Genomic DNA, 14,486 nt, shown 5'->3' on the forward strand with positions numbered 1-14,486 from the left:
TGGGCGCCAAGATCTCCGCCTTTTATCAACAGTGGCGGAAAATAACTTCAGATCGGTGGGTTCTGGACATAGTCAAACACGGACACACTCTGGAGTTCTTGCAGAAACCTCCAACGTCACCGCCCAGGGGTCCCTCCCCTCCTCGTCTTCATTTGTTATACATGGAAGCCATGAAGATGCTACACAAAAATGCGATAGAAAAAGTTCCAACACCCCAGAAAAATCAGGGGTTTTACTCTCGCTTCTTCCTTGTGGAAAAGGTTTCAGGAGAGTGTCCAATTTTGGATCTACGAAACTTAAACAAATTTCTGAAAAAGCAGAGTTTCCGCATGGTGACGCTCACGGATGTCCTCAATTGCCTCATGGAAGGCGATTTCATGGCTTCCCTGGATATGGAAGACGCTTGCTTCCACATTCCCATTCATCCAAACCACCGCAAGTTTCTGAGATTCACAGTGGCTGGTGTCCTTTTTCAATTCAAGGTGCTCCCTTTCGGCCTGAAATCTGCACCGAGAATCTTTACCAAGACTCTAGTTCCGGTTGCAGCTGCGTTGAGGTCACAGGGAATCCAAGTATTCCCGTACCTCGACGATTGGTTAATAAAGAGTCCAACAAAAACTTCAACAAGGCAATCGGTCAAAAGTGCTCTATCAATGTTCTTGAATCTGGGCCTGACCCTCAACGTCAAAAAATCTCAACTGCAACCCAAACAAATTCTGACGTTCCTAGGAGCAGTACTGGACACTTCTCAGTGCAAGGCCTTCTTGACCCAAATTCGTCAGGACAAGATCACAAAGCTGGCAAGTCAGATACGGTCAAAAAAGTCTCTTTCGGTCCGACAGTTTGTTTCCCTGCTAGGGATGTGTTCCTCTGCACTCCATCTAGTTCCACTGGCTCGACTCAGAATGAGGCCTCTCCAAGAGGAATTGCATCGACAGTGGCGGCAGATAGACGGATCTTTCGAGGACCGAATCAAGGTCACGCCCAAGATGAAACAAGCTCTTCTATGGTGGGCGGCAAAGAACAATTTGTCTCCGGGGCTCACTTTTCTTCAGACCCTACCGGAATTTACTCTGACGACAGATGCCTCCATGGAGGGTTGGGGAGGCCATCTCCAAGACCTTCAAGTGCAGGGACGGTGGTCCCATCAGTACAAGCACAAACACATCAACTGCCTCGAGTTGAGGGCCATTTTTCTGTCCTTGCGAGCCTTCCTGCCAAGAATTGCAGGCTCTGCAGTGCTGGTGCGCACGGACAACACCACCAGCATGTTTTACGTAAACAAGCAAGGGGGCACAAAATCTCTAGCCCTGTCTCTTCAAGCGCAGGAAATGTGGGAATGGTTACTCCATCACAAAATTTCCCTCAGAGCGGAGCATGTTCAGGGAATTCAGAATTCTCTGGCCGACGATCTCAGCAGATCGTTCACAGGATGTCACGAGTGGGAACTCGAACAACGCCAAGTGGAAACAATTTTCCAGCTCTGGGGCACACCAACACTGGACCTGTTTGCCACGCAACAGAACAGCAAATGCATATACTTTGCCAGCAGGTTCCACCAGCAAGGATCGAGAGGAAATGCCCTGTTGATGAGGTGGACCGGAATCTTTGCGTATGCCTTCCCACCGATTCCTCTCATCCCAAAGGTTCTACAGAAAATGAAGAGAGAGCGTTGCTCTCTAATCCTGATTGCTCCTCGCTGGCCGAGACAGTATTGGTTCCAGGAGCTTCTGATACTCTCCCATCAACCTCCACTGCGCCTCAAGCCGACACTTTCAATGCTGACAAGGGAGGAAGGACAAATACTTCATCCAGATCCTCAGTCGCTGCACTTGCACGCCTGGCTCCTGACTTCCTAGAGTTTAAGGACCTGGAGATTTCTCCGGACTGTAGAGCTGTTCTATCTCAGGCTCGTGCACAATCTACCATCAGAACCTATCGCTTCAAATGGAAGAGATTCTGTTAATGGTGCGGAGAGCGTGACGTCCATCCACTACAGGCTCCTCCAGAGAAGATTCTGCCTTATCTGCTGTCTCTAGCCAGATCAGGTCTCGCTTTTTCTTCTATCAAAGTTCACCTTGCTGCCATATCCAGATTCAGAAAGAGTTACAACAAACCATCTTTGTGCTCTTCCTCTTTAATTAAACAGTTCCTTAAAGGATTATTTCGAGTTTTCCCTCCAGTGCGGTCTCCTCCTCCTGAGTGGGATCTCAATATTGTGTTATCTCAATTGCTGAAAAGGCCTTTTGAACCAATTCATAAATCAGAACTTAAATTCTTGACTTGGAAAGTGGCTATTTTGTTGGCCCTCACTTCAGCCCGGAGAGTAAGTGAGTTACAAGCGTTCACTATATCGGAACCTTTCCTACATTTTTCAAAAGATTGTGTGACACTTAGAACTCATCCTAAGTTTATTCCCAAAGTTCCGACCCAGTTTCACATCAATCAACCGGTGAAACTCAAAACTTTCTTTCCAGACCCCAAGACTCCAGCTGAAAGGATGCTGCATTCCTTGGATGTCCAAAGATGCCTCAAATTCTATTTACAAAAGACAAAAGATTTGCGCAAATCTACCCAACTGTTTGTAGCTTATGGCCAAGCTACACGTGGTCAGGCAGTGACGAAGGCAACTATAGCCAGATGGCTTTCCTCTGTCATTGTCTTCTGTCATGAGAAAGCGAACAAGCCCCTGACAAGAACGGTTAAGGCGCATTCCACCAGGATGATGTCAGCGTCTACAGCCCTATTTGCAGGGGTGACCCTGGAAAACATCTGCCGTGCTGCTACATGGAAAAGTGTGCATACTTTTACCAAGCACTATTGCCTGCAGCCGGTGCTACATGAGGATACGTCAGTGGGAGAAGCAGTGTTGCAGCATCTTCTTCACTGAGGTCAGCCTTTTATGGTTTTTTCTTGTTTCTATTGCTACATTTGTGCTAAAATACTGTTTTAATGCTCTATATATAGATATATATTATATGAAGGTATTGTCATGATTATGCATATGTACTGAAATATGTTCTTGCTCTAGGACCTTCCAGGTTGTGTGGGGATATATGGTTTGGATTGTCTCCCACCTTCCTCTACCGACAGTTATGGTTATTACTGCTTGCTATTCTGATTCAGGCATGTGAATCTATGAAAGATACCCCAATACTGGATAAGAAAACAAGTTACTTACCTGTAACTACAGTTATCCAGTATTGGTATCTTTCATAGATTCACATGCACCCACCCTCCTCCCCGGCTGGGCAGTTCTTATTATGGATACTACTTCTCACTTGTGCTGGGAAAATCTGAGGAGAACTGCCTGGGCTGGGAAGGTTCTAGAGGGTGAGGTTAGCTGATTGGCTGAGGCTACATTTTCAGTTCTTTTTACATAATGAGGTAGATAGGCTGCTAAGTTTTGGGCCTAGTTGGGCCTATATCCTTTTCTAGCCTACTACTAATGGTTTTTAGGCACTGCTATATATATATAATTTACCGTGGGACTCCCGCCTCGACGACGGGGAATGATTCAGGCATGTGAATCTATGAAAGATACCAATACTGGATAACTGTAGTTACAGGTAAGTAACTTGTTTTCTTATAGGTGAACGCATTCCTGGTGCGTGCCTTACAAAATGACGGTATTTCGAATCCTAGGCTTTTTTTTAATCATTTTTAAAGGTGAGACCATGCAGGTGCTTGTTTCCTTAGTTTCTTTCAACAAGCTGATAAAATTGGGTTTCCCTTTACTACGAGTATTATTCAGACTTTTCGAAATCCAAACCTGTATTTGCTAGCAAAAAGTGAAAATGAGTATGAATACATGATCAAAAATACCAAAACGAGCAACATTTGCTTTTATAGCACTTGTAGAGCTAGGCTGCATCTGCGCACAGCTAGACTGTGGCTTTATCTACTGTAGCAATATCTTAATTTTAATAAACTAGTTGATACAGAATAAAATAAAATAAAATGCAAACACTTTTCATAAAATGCATTGGTAGTAGGTTTTGTGCTACCAAAAATAGCAGTGAGAGCATGAATCAGCTGTGTGGTTTGCAATAATCTGCCATTTGACCTTCTTGTGGGTTGTCAAGAAAAAACATTGTCCTCATGTTTATAGAATAGTTATTTCTTTATCTTTGGTTTTGTAGCTGTTACGACGTCAAAGTGGGAACTTTTTGATCAACACGAGGAGTCAGAAGAAGAACAAATTCAGAAGTAAGATGATCCTATTTGTTTTAGTTTTTTTTGTGTCAAACTTTTTATTAACATACACCAGCTTATTGATTTCAATACAGAGGAAGTAATAAATCTGGCATCATGGAGACAATAGGTAAAACCAGTCATTACAATAGATCACCCGGAAGATCTAGGGGGAAGGGGGGGGGGTCATCATAACTGACAGTGCGGGCGGTTGACATATATATCACTACAATAGGAATTCCACAATCCCCATATAAGGGCCACTTTTTAGGGCAACCCCGAGCCACATATACTGTCTTTTCCCTATACATGGACTAATCCAAGTCTTTCTTCAAGTTTTCCACCTTAAGAGGATGTGACGCTCCCCATAACTGTGCGATGTTTCTTAGCTAGCATGAGCCCCAGAGTGACACACTGTGTAAAGCAAACATTCAAATCTGTTGGTTCCCATATATTCAGTAGACATCTACGGGCCTCCGGAACAAGCTGGGTGGATAGCACTGTGTTGATGGTGTCATGTATCTTATGCCAGTAAGGTTGAATAAAGTTGCATTCCCATATAATGTGCATAAAAGTACCCTTTTGGCCATACCCCTGTCTGCATTCCCCCGTCAACTTTTCCCATACGCACCAGCTGGGGTCTTGTCACTTATACCCTATGGAGTATTTCAAATCGTACTAATCGGAGTTGCGCTGGTATAGCGACGACTCTATGCGAGGAAACAGCCTCCTGCCATACTTGGTCATCTATCTCAATACCGTCTCCCGACCATTTTTCCTGGAGTAGGTGAAGAGGGTCTGGCATATTGTTTCTCAATTTTTTGTATATTAGAGAATCTTAAAGAGACACGTTAGTTATAGATTCCTTACCTTAGAATGTCCCCAGGCATCAGACTGGATCCGGGAACTTTTGCTTAGCAATACCCCTGCGCGTCGGTAGGCGTCGTCAGCTGCTCCGCATCCGTTGTCGGCGCAGTTAGCGCCGGAATGACGTCGCTGGAGTACTTAGACACCGCCCTCGCACGCTGACGTCAGTTCTTCTTTTTTCTGCACCAGCTAGCGCAGATCCGGAGAAGCTCTACCTCTTAGTCACTTTTTGACTAAACTTTTTTGATCTTTTCATCTGTTTTTTCTCGAGTCGTTCGACTCCTACGGTGCTGGTAGGGATGCTCTGGTTCAAACCCTGCTCCAAGTGTAACAGAATGATGTCGGTTACCGACCCCCATCGCCGGTGTCTTCAGTGTTTAGGCCTCGACCACGACGACCGTACCTGCTCCGACTGCCGGGCCCTGACGTCTAAGGCTAGGCGGGAGCGGTCCTGCAAGCGACTCGAGATCCGGCAGTCGGCCCGCGCCGTTCAAGGTCCCGGTCCCACAGGAGGTCGAGGGACCGGTCGCGGGGTCGGAGCCCTCGTAGCTCCGAGAGTCGGCATCGGTCTTCCAGATCAAGATCCTCAGGTAAGAGGCATGAGCGGTCGGAAAGGCGTCATCGCTCTTCCGACCCGTCCCCGACGCTTGCGCGACACGGCCGGGGGTTTGGGTGACACCACACACGCGGCTCCGACTGAGTCACGGGCGCCGCATCCTGCCCCACACCTTCCGGTCCCTGGGCACGATGCAACGCCTGAGGAGGTCGAGCGGTACCTCATGGCCATGAGGTCCCTCCCTCCTCCGCCGGCTCCGTGGCGCCTTTGGGCCTAGCGGTCGGGTGCTTCGGCTCAGACACCGCTGGGTGCTTCGGCCCCGACGCCGCCGCCGACTTCGGTCCCGGCGCCAAAGGCCCCCACTAAATCCGCTTCCGGATCCGGGTCGCCGCCGGTCGACCTCACAGACGCCGGCCCCTAGAGTGTCAACCCCGGTGACGCCGTCCCCACTCCTGCCCTCGATTCTGGACGCCGCTCTCGACGTCGTTTGGAGATTTTTATTTCCACGAACCGGCCCCATCCTTTGACCCTGAATTTCAGGTGATGGGTGACGAGGGATTGGGAGGGGTCTGTGGACCCTCTGGCACAGGAGTGCCAGTCTCAGCAGGACTGGACATGTGAGCTTGGGGATGCCAGTGGACTGGACACTTCGCCAGACACTGGTTTTGTCTCCCCTACAACCGTGGCTACGGAGGAGGGGGCTACCTACAGTGTAGTGTTGACGCGGGCGGCCAAGGCCGTGAGCCAGGAGCGCCCCGTCGCGGCCATGAGGACTAACCTCCTCACTGAGGTCCTTAAACAGCAGGCAAGCTCGGCTGAGCCTCTGCTGCCGTTTAATGAGGCCTTGTGTGACTTTCTTTTGGGCACTTGGTCCAGGCCCGCTACAGGTCAGCCTGTGGATAGGAACATGGCCAGACGCTACCGCCCGGCTCCGGGCGACCCTTGCTTCTTGTCCACCCACCCCACCCCCGAGAGCCTGGTTATCCAGGCCTCTACTTCCCAGACCGCATTCCTGACGGCTCTGCCCGATCGGGAATCCAAGACGTACGAACAATTCGGTAAGAAGGTGTTCTCGTCCCTGAGTTTGGGACTGCGGTCAGTCCATACCGCATGCCTCTTGGGCCGCTACACCCACACTCTGTGGGACACGGTTACGGACGTGCTGCCACAATGTCCGGAGGAGGCCCGGCCTAAACTCGCCCAAGCCCTTGCGGAGGGTCGAGATGTGGCACGCTATTCCATCCGGTGTGGGCTGGATACCACGGACTCACTGGGCAGAGCACTGGCAACGATGGTGGCAGTTCGACGCCACGCCTGGTTGAGGACCGCCAACTTTTCGGCTGATGTCCAGGCTACCCTTCTGGACATGCCGTTTGATGGCCGTCGCCTCTTTGGCGACAAGGCAGACCATTCGCTTGAGCGTTTTAAGGTCTCCAGGGCTACGGCCAAGTCCTTGAGCCTCTCTGCCCCACGCCAGCAAACGGGTGCCTTTCGCTCCTTTCGTGGCCAAGGAAGGGGCGTTCCCACATGTGCTGCCAGCCACACGCCGCAGACTAATACACATATTTACAACAAGGGGTGGTGAGGGACAGAGTCTCTGAATTAAACAGAATACTCTCACCCAGTCAAGAGATCAGGGCTAGATCCAACACCGTTTTTTAGCTCACTGCACCATCCCAGTTTCAGAACCTGGCTGTATGCAAATTAGTCTGGGGACAGACTGATTTGCATATAGCCAGGTTCTGAGCTGGGATGATGCAGTGAGATAAATAACGGTGATGGATCAAGCCCTGATCTTTGGACTAGGTAAGAGTGGTCTGCTTAATTCAGACACTCTGTTCATCACCACCCCCTTTTCTGAATCGCAGACTAATACACAGCACGGTGGCGGCCGTGGAAACCGCTGTGGCGGCGGTCGGGGACAACGGCGAGGCTAGTCCACACCTTCCCCTGCAGCATCCGCCTCAAAACCCTCCTAGTCCGTGCTTTCAGGCCCATGTGATGCCAGTGGGGGGCAGGGTTCTTCATCACCACTTCCACTGGCGCACTGTCACGTCGGACATGTGGGTGCTGCAAATCGTCCGAAGGGGCTACTCCCTCCCCTTCGAGACGACCCCTCCAGCCATGCCACAGCAGTACCACCCAGTGTCGGGGGATAATTTACATCTTCTGCAAGAGGAAGTTACGGCCCTCTTGACCAAGGGGGCCATCGAGCGCGTACCTGGGCCAGAAGTAGGGTGTGGTTGCTACTCCCACTACTTTCTGGTAGCCAAGAAGGGCAAAAGGGGCCTGCGCCCTATCTTGGACCTACGGAACGTCAACGGCTTCCTCCGGAAGGAGAAGTTCTAAATGCTGACATTGGCTCAGGTCTTAGCTGCCCTGGACCCAGGAGACTGGATGGTAGCGTTGGACTTGCAGGACGCTTATTTCCACATCCCCGTCCTGCCGGCCCACCGGCACTACCTGCGGTTCACGGTATGCCACGAGCACTTTCAGTTTATTGTGCTCCCCTTCGGCCTTCCCAGCACCCCATGGGCGTTCACAAAAGTGATGGCAGTGGTGGCAGCTCATCTGCGCAGGTTAGGGGTTTCAGTCTTCCCCTACCTAGACGACTGGTTGTTGAAGGCGGGCTCGTCCCAGGCAGTCGTCAGCCACCTCCAGACTACGGCAGACCTCCTGCACCAGCTGGGGTTTTCCATCAATGTGCCGAAGTCAAACTTGTGCCCCTCTCAGAAGCTGCTCATCATCGGGGCGGTTCTCGACTCGGCGCAGTTTCTTGTTTATCCTCCCGAACAGCGGGTCCGGGATATTCAGGCTCTGTTTCCACTCTTTCAGCCTTTATCCCGGGTCTCGGTCAGGTTGACGCTGCGGCTTCTGGGGCTGATGGCCTCCTGCATCCTTCTGGTGCATCACGCTAGGTGGCGGACGCGGGTTCTGCAGTGGGACCTAAAGTATCAGTGGGCCCAGCATCAGGGCAACCTGTCTGACCATGTCATGATCTCGGAGGGCACTGCGAGACAACTGCAGTGGTGGCTCATGGACCACGATTGGGTCAGCGGCAGATCCCTCTCCCTTCCCCAGCCGGAGCATGTAGTTTTGACGGACACGTCCCTCCAGGGCTGGGGAGACCACATGGGAGAGGCGGAGATCAGAGGCTTCTGGTCTCCGGCGGAGTCCCAGCTCCATATCAACCTTCTGGAGCCGCGGGCGATTCGTCTAGCACTGAAGGCATTCCACCCCTCTGTCCGGGGGAGTGTAGTGCAGGTGTTCATGGACAGCACCACCGCCATGTGGTACTGCAACAAACAGGGCGGGGTGGGGGTCGTGGACCCTCTGCCAGGAGGCTCTGCGCCTCTGGCAGTGGCTGGCACATCAGGGCGTGACCCTGGTGGTTCAACACCTGGCAGGTTCTCTGACGCCAGGGCGGACGAGCTCAGCCGAAGGTGCATGATGGATCACAAATGGCGTCTGAACTCGGACGTGTCGCAAGGCTTCTTTCTGCAATGAGGAGAGCCTTGGTTGGATCTATTCGCCACCAAAGAGAACGCGCAATATCAGTTCTGCGCGTTGGAATTTCCAAGGCGGCACTCGCTCAGGACGCTTTTCGTCGCGAGTGGAGTTGCGGTCTGTTGTACGCCTATACCACTTCTGCCCAGAGTGCTGAAGAAAATCAAGCGCGGCCGGGCCCAAGTCATCCTTGTGGCTCTGGACTGGGCGCGAAGGTACTGGTATCCCGAGCTACTCAGTATGTCAGTCGATCTCCCAATTCGTCTGCTTCTTCAGGAGGACCTTCTGTCGCAGCAGCAGGGGACTGTCCTCCACCCGAACCTGTTCAGTATCCACCTCCATGCTTGGAGATTGAGCGGCGACAATTAAGGCCATTTGACTTGCCTCCTGAAGTCTGTAATGTCATTCTGGCATCCAGGCGTGCCTCCACAAAGTCGGTATACGCCTGCAGGTGGAACAGATTTGTGGCATGGTGCACAGCAAAGGCTGCGGATCCAATCAATGCCCCTCTTTCTGAGGTTCTCCTCTTCCTTCTTTCTCTTGCCCAGCAGGGCTCTGCTCTAGGCACTATCAAGGGCTACCTTTCTGCCCTTTCAGCCTTCTTAAGGCTACCTGATCAGCCTTCTTTGTTCAAGTCCCCCATTGTAAACAGATTCTTAAAGGGCATCACTCATATGTTTCCTCCTGTTCCTTTCGTGATGCTCCAGTGGGACTTGAACTTGGTTCTAACTTACTTGATGTGCTCTCCCTTTGAGCCACTTCATATTTGTCCTCTACGTCTTCTTACACTTAAGACTGCTTTCCTGGTTGCCATCACCTCAGCCAGGAGAGTGAGTGAGCTCCAGGCTCTTTCCTCTAAACCTCCTTTCCTTTCTGTCCATCCGGACAAGGTTGTGTTGCGGACAAAACCCTCTTTCCTGCCCAAGTAGTCACAGCCCTCCACATTGGGCAGTCCATCACCTTGCCCACTTTCTTTCCGCCTCCGCATCCCTCGAAAGAGGAAGAGAGGCTCCTATGTCTGGACACAAAACGTGCGCTTTCTTATTATCTGGATCGCACACGCCAGATCCGGGTGGATGACGAACTCTTTGTTGGTTACGTGGGCGCTAAGAAAGGACTGGCGGTGCACAAGCGGACCATCTCTCGGTGGATCGTGTTATGCATCCAAGCGTGTTACTCCTTGGCTAAGAAGGAACCTCCTGTTGGGCTGAGGGCCCACTCCACTCTGGCCACGGCGACTACTACTGCCCTGGGCCGAGGAGTCCCCTTGCAGGACATTTGTCAGGCAGCTACTTGGGCCTCGCTGCACACGTTCGCAAGACACTACTGGACAGTCAAGTCTGGAGGGATGGCTTCTTTGGGCGTTCCTTCCTCCAGGACTTTCTGGTGTGATTATTGGTTCGCAGACCCACCACCGGGGTTGGTATTGCTGGGGTATCTATTCTAAGGTAAGGAATCTATCACTAAAGTGTCTCTTTCAGATGCACAATTTACTACATGTGTAACAATATATCTGTAAGAGACATTAGTTAGTGATAGATTCCTTACCGACCCACCCCGTTCTGCGAACCGATCTCTAGGGTTAAGGTCACCCCCTTTCAGGTCCTTAGTTTCATGGCACCAGTGTTGGTTCTATCATGGCTCTGCGCATCTGGCACGGAAAAGCTGTGTATAAGAACTGATGTCAGCGTGCGAGGGCGGCGTCTAAGTACTCCAAGGTGTCTTTCCGGCGCTAACAACGCCGACGACTGATGCGGAGCTGCGGACGACGCCTACCGACGCGCAGGGGTATTGCTACGCAAAAGTTTCCGGATCCAGTCTGACGCCTGGGGATATTCTAAGGTAAGGAATCTATCACTAACTAATGTCTCTTACAGATATATCGTTACACAAGTAGTAACTTGTGCAATAGTTTTACCTAGGAGGTGTCCATTCAGTACCCTATCGTCCAACGGGGAAGACTCAGGAAGGGTGGTACCTTGCGGCAAGTGGGAGCGCAGAGCGTGTCTGATCTGTGTGTAACAAAGGTATTCTGTGTCAGCTAGATTGAATTGCTGTTGCAAGGCGGTGAATGGTTTAACATCTGACTTATCCCATAGATAAACTATGCGAGAGATTGCAATAAGATCCTACTTGTCAAACCCCTTGGATCTCCACAGGCTACCTAGCTGCTCTGAATCCCATACCTGAGTCGCACGTTTAAGTCTGCGATCCCAGCCAAGGCATTTAGTGGCAGTATGTCAAACGTGTACCGAATGCTTAGTGGGGCCCGTTAGTGTGGAGCATTGAAGTTTGGAATAAAGGGCTCTGTTATAGTTCCCTCCGGAGAGAAGCTGTCTGTCCATGGCATAGCCTGGATCTCCCTGTCAGGCGTAAGTGCCATGGTTGGTGGCAGCTAGATGGGCCGCCCTGTAATATTTTTTTAATATCAGGGAGGCTAATGCCTCAATCGTACCAGTTCAGAGTGAGCCTTTTGAGAGAAATACGAGGCTTTCCTTGCCACAGCAGGTCCCGCTGAAGGCCCTCGACCTCCCTAAAATAAGACAGCGGAACAGTATCTAGGGAATTATGAATTATGCAGGGCGTACAAAAACCGAGGCAAGGACATCATTTTAAAAAGAGCCGATTTACCCAGTAGGGAAAGGGGGAGATTATTTATATCTTTCCTCAGCCTGGCCAGAGGAGGGAGAAAGTTCCGAGTGTACCGGAGTGATGGTTCTAAGGAGAGAAAGATCCAGAGGTACTTAAAGCCCTCAGTATGTAATTGTATAGGGTGTCCCTTCGGATGGACAGGCGGCTCTCCCGCTAGAACTAGGGACTTAGTCTAGTTAATAGAATATTCAGAAAATCTACAGAAGATGGCCAGGATATCTTGGACAACAATCAGGGACCGTCTCTGGGAGGACAGATAAAGTAGGATGTCATCCGCATAGTGAGATGCGGTCTTCCCACTCCGGGGACCAACGCAGACCCCGTACCATCGGGTCTCTACGTATCCATTCTGCCAATGGATCCAAAGCCAAGGCAAACAGAAAGGGGGGGACAGTGGACATCCCTGCCTCGTCCCCCGACTAAGTTCAAAAGTGTCCGACTTCTTATTGTTAACCACCACTTGTGCCAGAGGTCCAGCGTATAGGAGCTGCACCCTGTGTATATATTTCGGGCCAAACCCCATTTTTTTCAAAACTGCCCAGAGATATGGCCGTTCAATGGTGTCAAAGGCCATGTTAGCGTCAATGGAGACTATTATAGCTGGTTCTTGGATGGAGGCTGCTCTGTCCAGTACTCCGTGTACCCTACGCAAATTAAGTGCTGTGTTGCGATGAGGAATAAAACAGGATTGGTCTGGGTGGACTAGAGTCCCAATCACAGTGACCAGGCGGTTGGCCAGGAGCTTGGGCTCTGCATTCAAGAGAGAAATCGGTCTATAGGATGCACATTAATTTTTGGGTTTCCCTTCCTTGTGGATAGTAATTATAGTGGCTGTCTTCTGATTAGCCGGGAGTATCCCTTTGTCTCTGGATTCTTCAAACATGGACCGAAGATATGGGGCCAGCTTATCCAGCCGAAGTTTGTATAATTCGATCGGGAGACCGTTGGGACCGGAGGCCTTCCCTGAATTTAAGGATCTGATTGCTTTCCCTATTTCCTCATTGGGAATGTCGCTCTCCAGAAAGTTACAGTCGTCTACTGGGAGCTTGGGCAACGCTATGTCAGCTAACAGTTCACTTTAGTCTTCTACTGAATGGGGAGCGACGGAAGAGTAGACCATACTGAAATGGTCAGCAAATAGGTCTACAATGTTGCGGGTACGTAAGCGGGTTCCCCCCCACACCATGGAGTTCTGGTACCAATCTGCTTGCCCATTCTTTTTTATCCATCCATGCAAGTAATTTCCCTGCCTTATCCCCCAGATCGTATACCCTTCCTTGCGTGCTCTCCCCAAGGCTTTGCCCTGCTCAGTCGCTAATGCCCTATATTCCTGCTGTCGGAGCTTAAGATAGTGGAGCTTGCCTGGCCGATCTCCGATTCCAAGTCAGTCTCTAGTCGACTAATCTCAGCCTCAATTGTTTTAGGTGTTTGAATGTTGGCCCATGCTAAAGCAAATTTCTATGTTTATACATGTTAACGTTTGTTAGAAATTTTGTTAAACCTATTTCTGGTAGGTTTAACAGAAATTGTAGTTAAGAATGTGTGTGTATGTAATACGATGTAGTAGTAACGGTGGTCCATTGACTGATTAAAGTTGATGGAAAATAAAATTTCCGCAAGGTGTTTGCATCTATCCAGTACTAGTCTATAAGTCTATTTGAAGTATCATTGTAGAGGGTGGCTAAGAAGGAACGTGGTATGTCTCCGCATATGTAACAGGATGAAAGATCCTTGAAGGAGTACCATCAAAACTCAATGGAGGCTACATATACTTATAAGCATAGGTTCCTCACCTTTAGAATATCCCCAAGCACAAGGCTGGGTCTGGAAGATATAAGCCCCATTACTCTTTCACGCACCGGTAAGTGGCATTGTGCAGCTCCATGCTGACTTTGTCTCCCCCTTCAACCCGTGGAAATGATGAACAGAGTGTCATATACAAGGTCTACCCCTGTATGCTAGCTTCATTTAATTTTTCTCTGCACCTTAGTCCAGCGATCTGGAGCTCACTCAACTTTTTCCTTGTCTTGTGACAAATTGTTTCTCAAAATAATTTTTTCCAGTGTGCAAAGGCAGTATGTCTCTTAAACCTACACTATTTAAGCATTTTAGGGACTGTCACAAGCCGAAGTGTGTGACAGATCCCTCCTAGGTTTGCCTCTGGTGCTGGATGAAACCTTTCCTATCGTCCTCCCCGACTCAGAGCCAAATCCATCTCAGCTTCCAATGAGGTCATATTCTCAGCGTTGTCCTGAGGTACACAGCCCCCATCCATTCCAGTTCAGACTGTGCCATGCCTTTATCTCTGTACTTTACCACCCAAACACTCCAACAACTTATCTTTTTGGACCCTGACCGGAGCCAACCTGTCTTTGGGGATGGGAAAAGTGATTAGGAGCTGCCTGGGACACGGGGAACATGGGGGCCATCCATTAGTCGCGGTCGAGAGCTCTGGTGGCTTGCGTAACCTAACCTACCTCTGTGCTCTGCTGATTTCGTCTCAGGGAACTCCCCCGGCTGTTGGTGGACCCTGATTCCGTTTAACTTAGACTGTTTTTTCGCAGTCGCGGGCCCTGTTTACCCTCTGCGTTCCTCTCTCCCCCCACCGCGATCTGATCCGGCGGTGGAGAGCTGGGAGGAGATTGGGACGGAGACGGCTGCGCGTCTCTGACGGAGCCGTTGCGCCGCAGCAAGACTCTGATTCCCACGG

At 50.4% G+C, this 14,486-nt stretch overlaps 1 protein-coding gene across 3 annotated transcripts in view; it reads left to right on the forward strand.

The window, feature by feature from the left end:
• U2SURP (U2 snRNP associated SURP domain containing) overlaps window positions 1-14,486 on the forward strand; it is an 835,376-nt gene that overhangs the window by 578,490 nt on the left and 242,400 nt on the right. For all 3 annotated transcript variants that reach the window (XM_086943721.1, XM_086943722.1, XM_086943723.1), the window contains one exon: window positions 4,143-4,209. In XM_086943721.1, the coding sequence (XP_086799847.1) occupies window positions 4,143-4,209 (67 nt within the window). The remainder of the gene's footprint in view (window positions 1-4,142; window positions 4,210-14,486) is intronic.

Source organism: Lissotriton vulgaris, chromosome 11 (assembly GCF_964263255.1).
Source record: "Lissotriton vulgaris chromosome 11, aLisVul1.2, whole genome shotgun sequence".
Lineage (NCBI taxonomy): Eukaryota > Metazoa > Chordata > Amphibia > Caudata > Salamandridae > Lissotriton > Lissotriton vulgaris.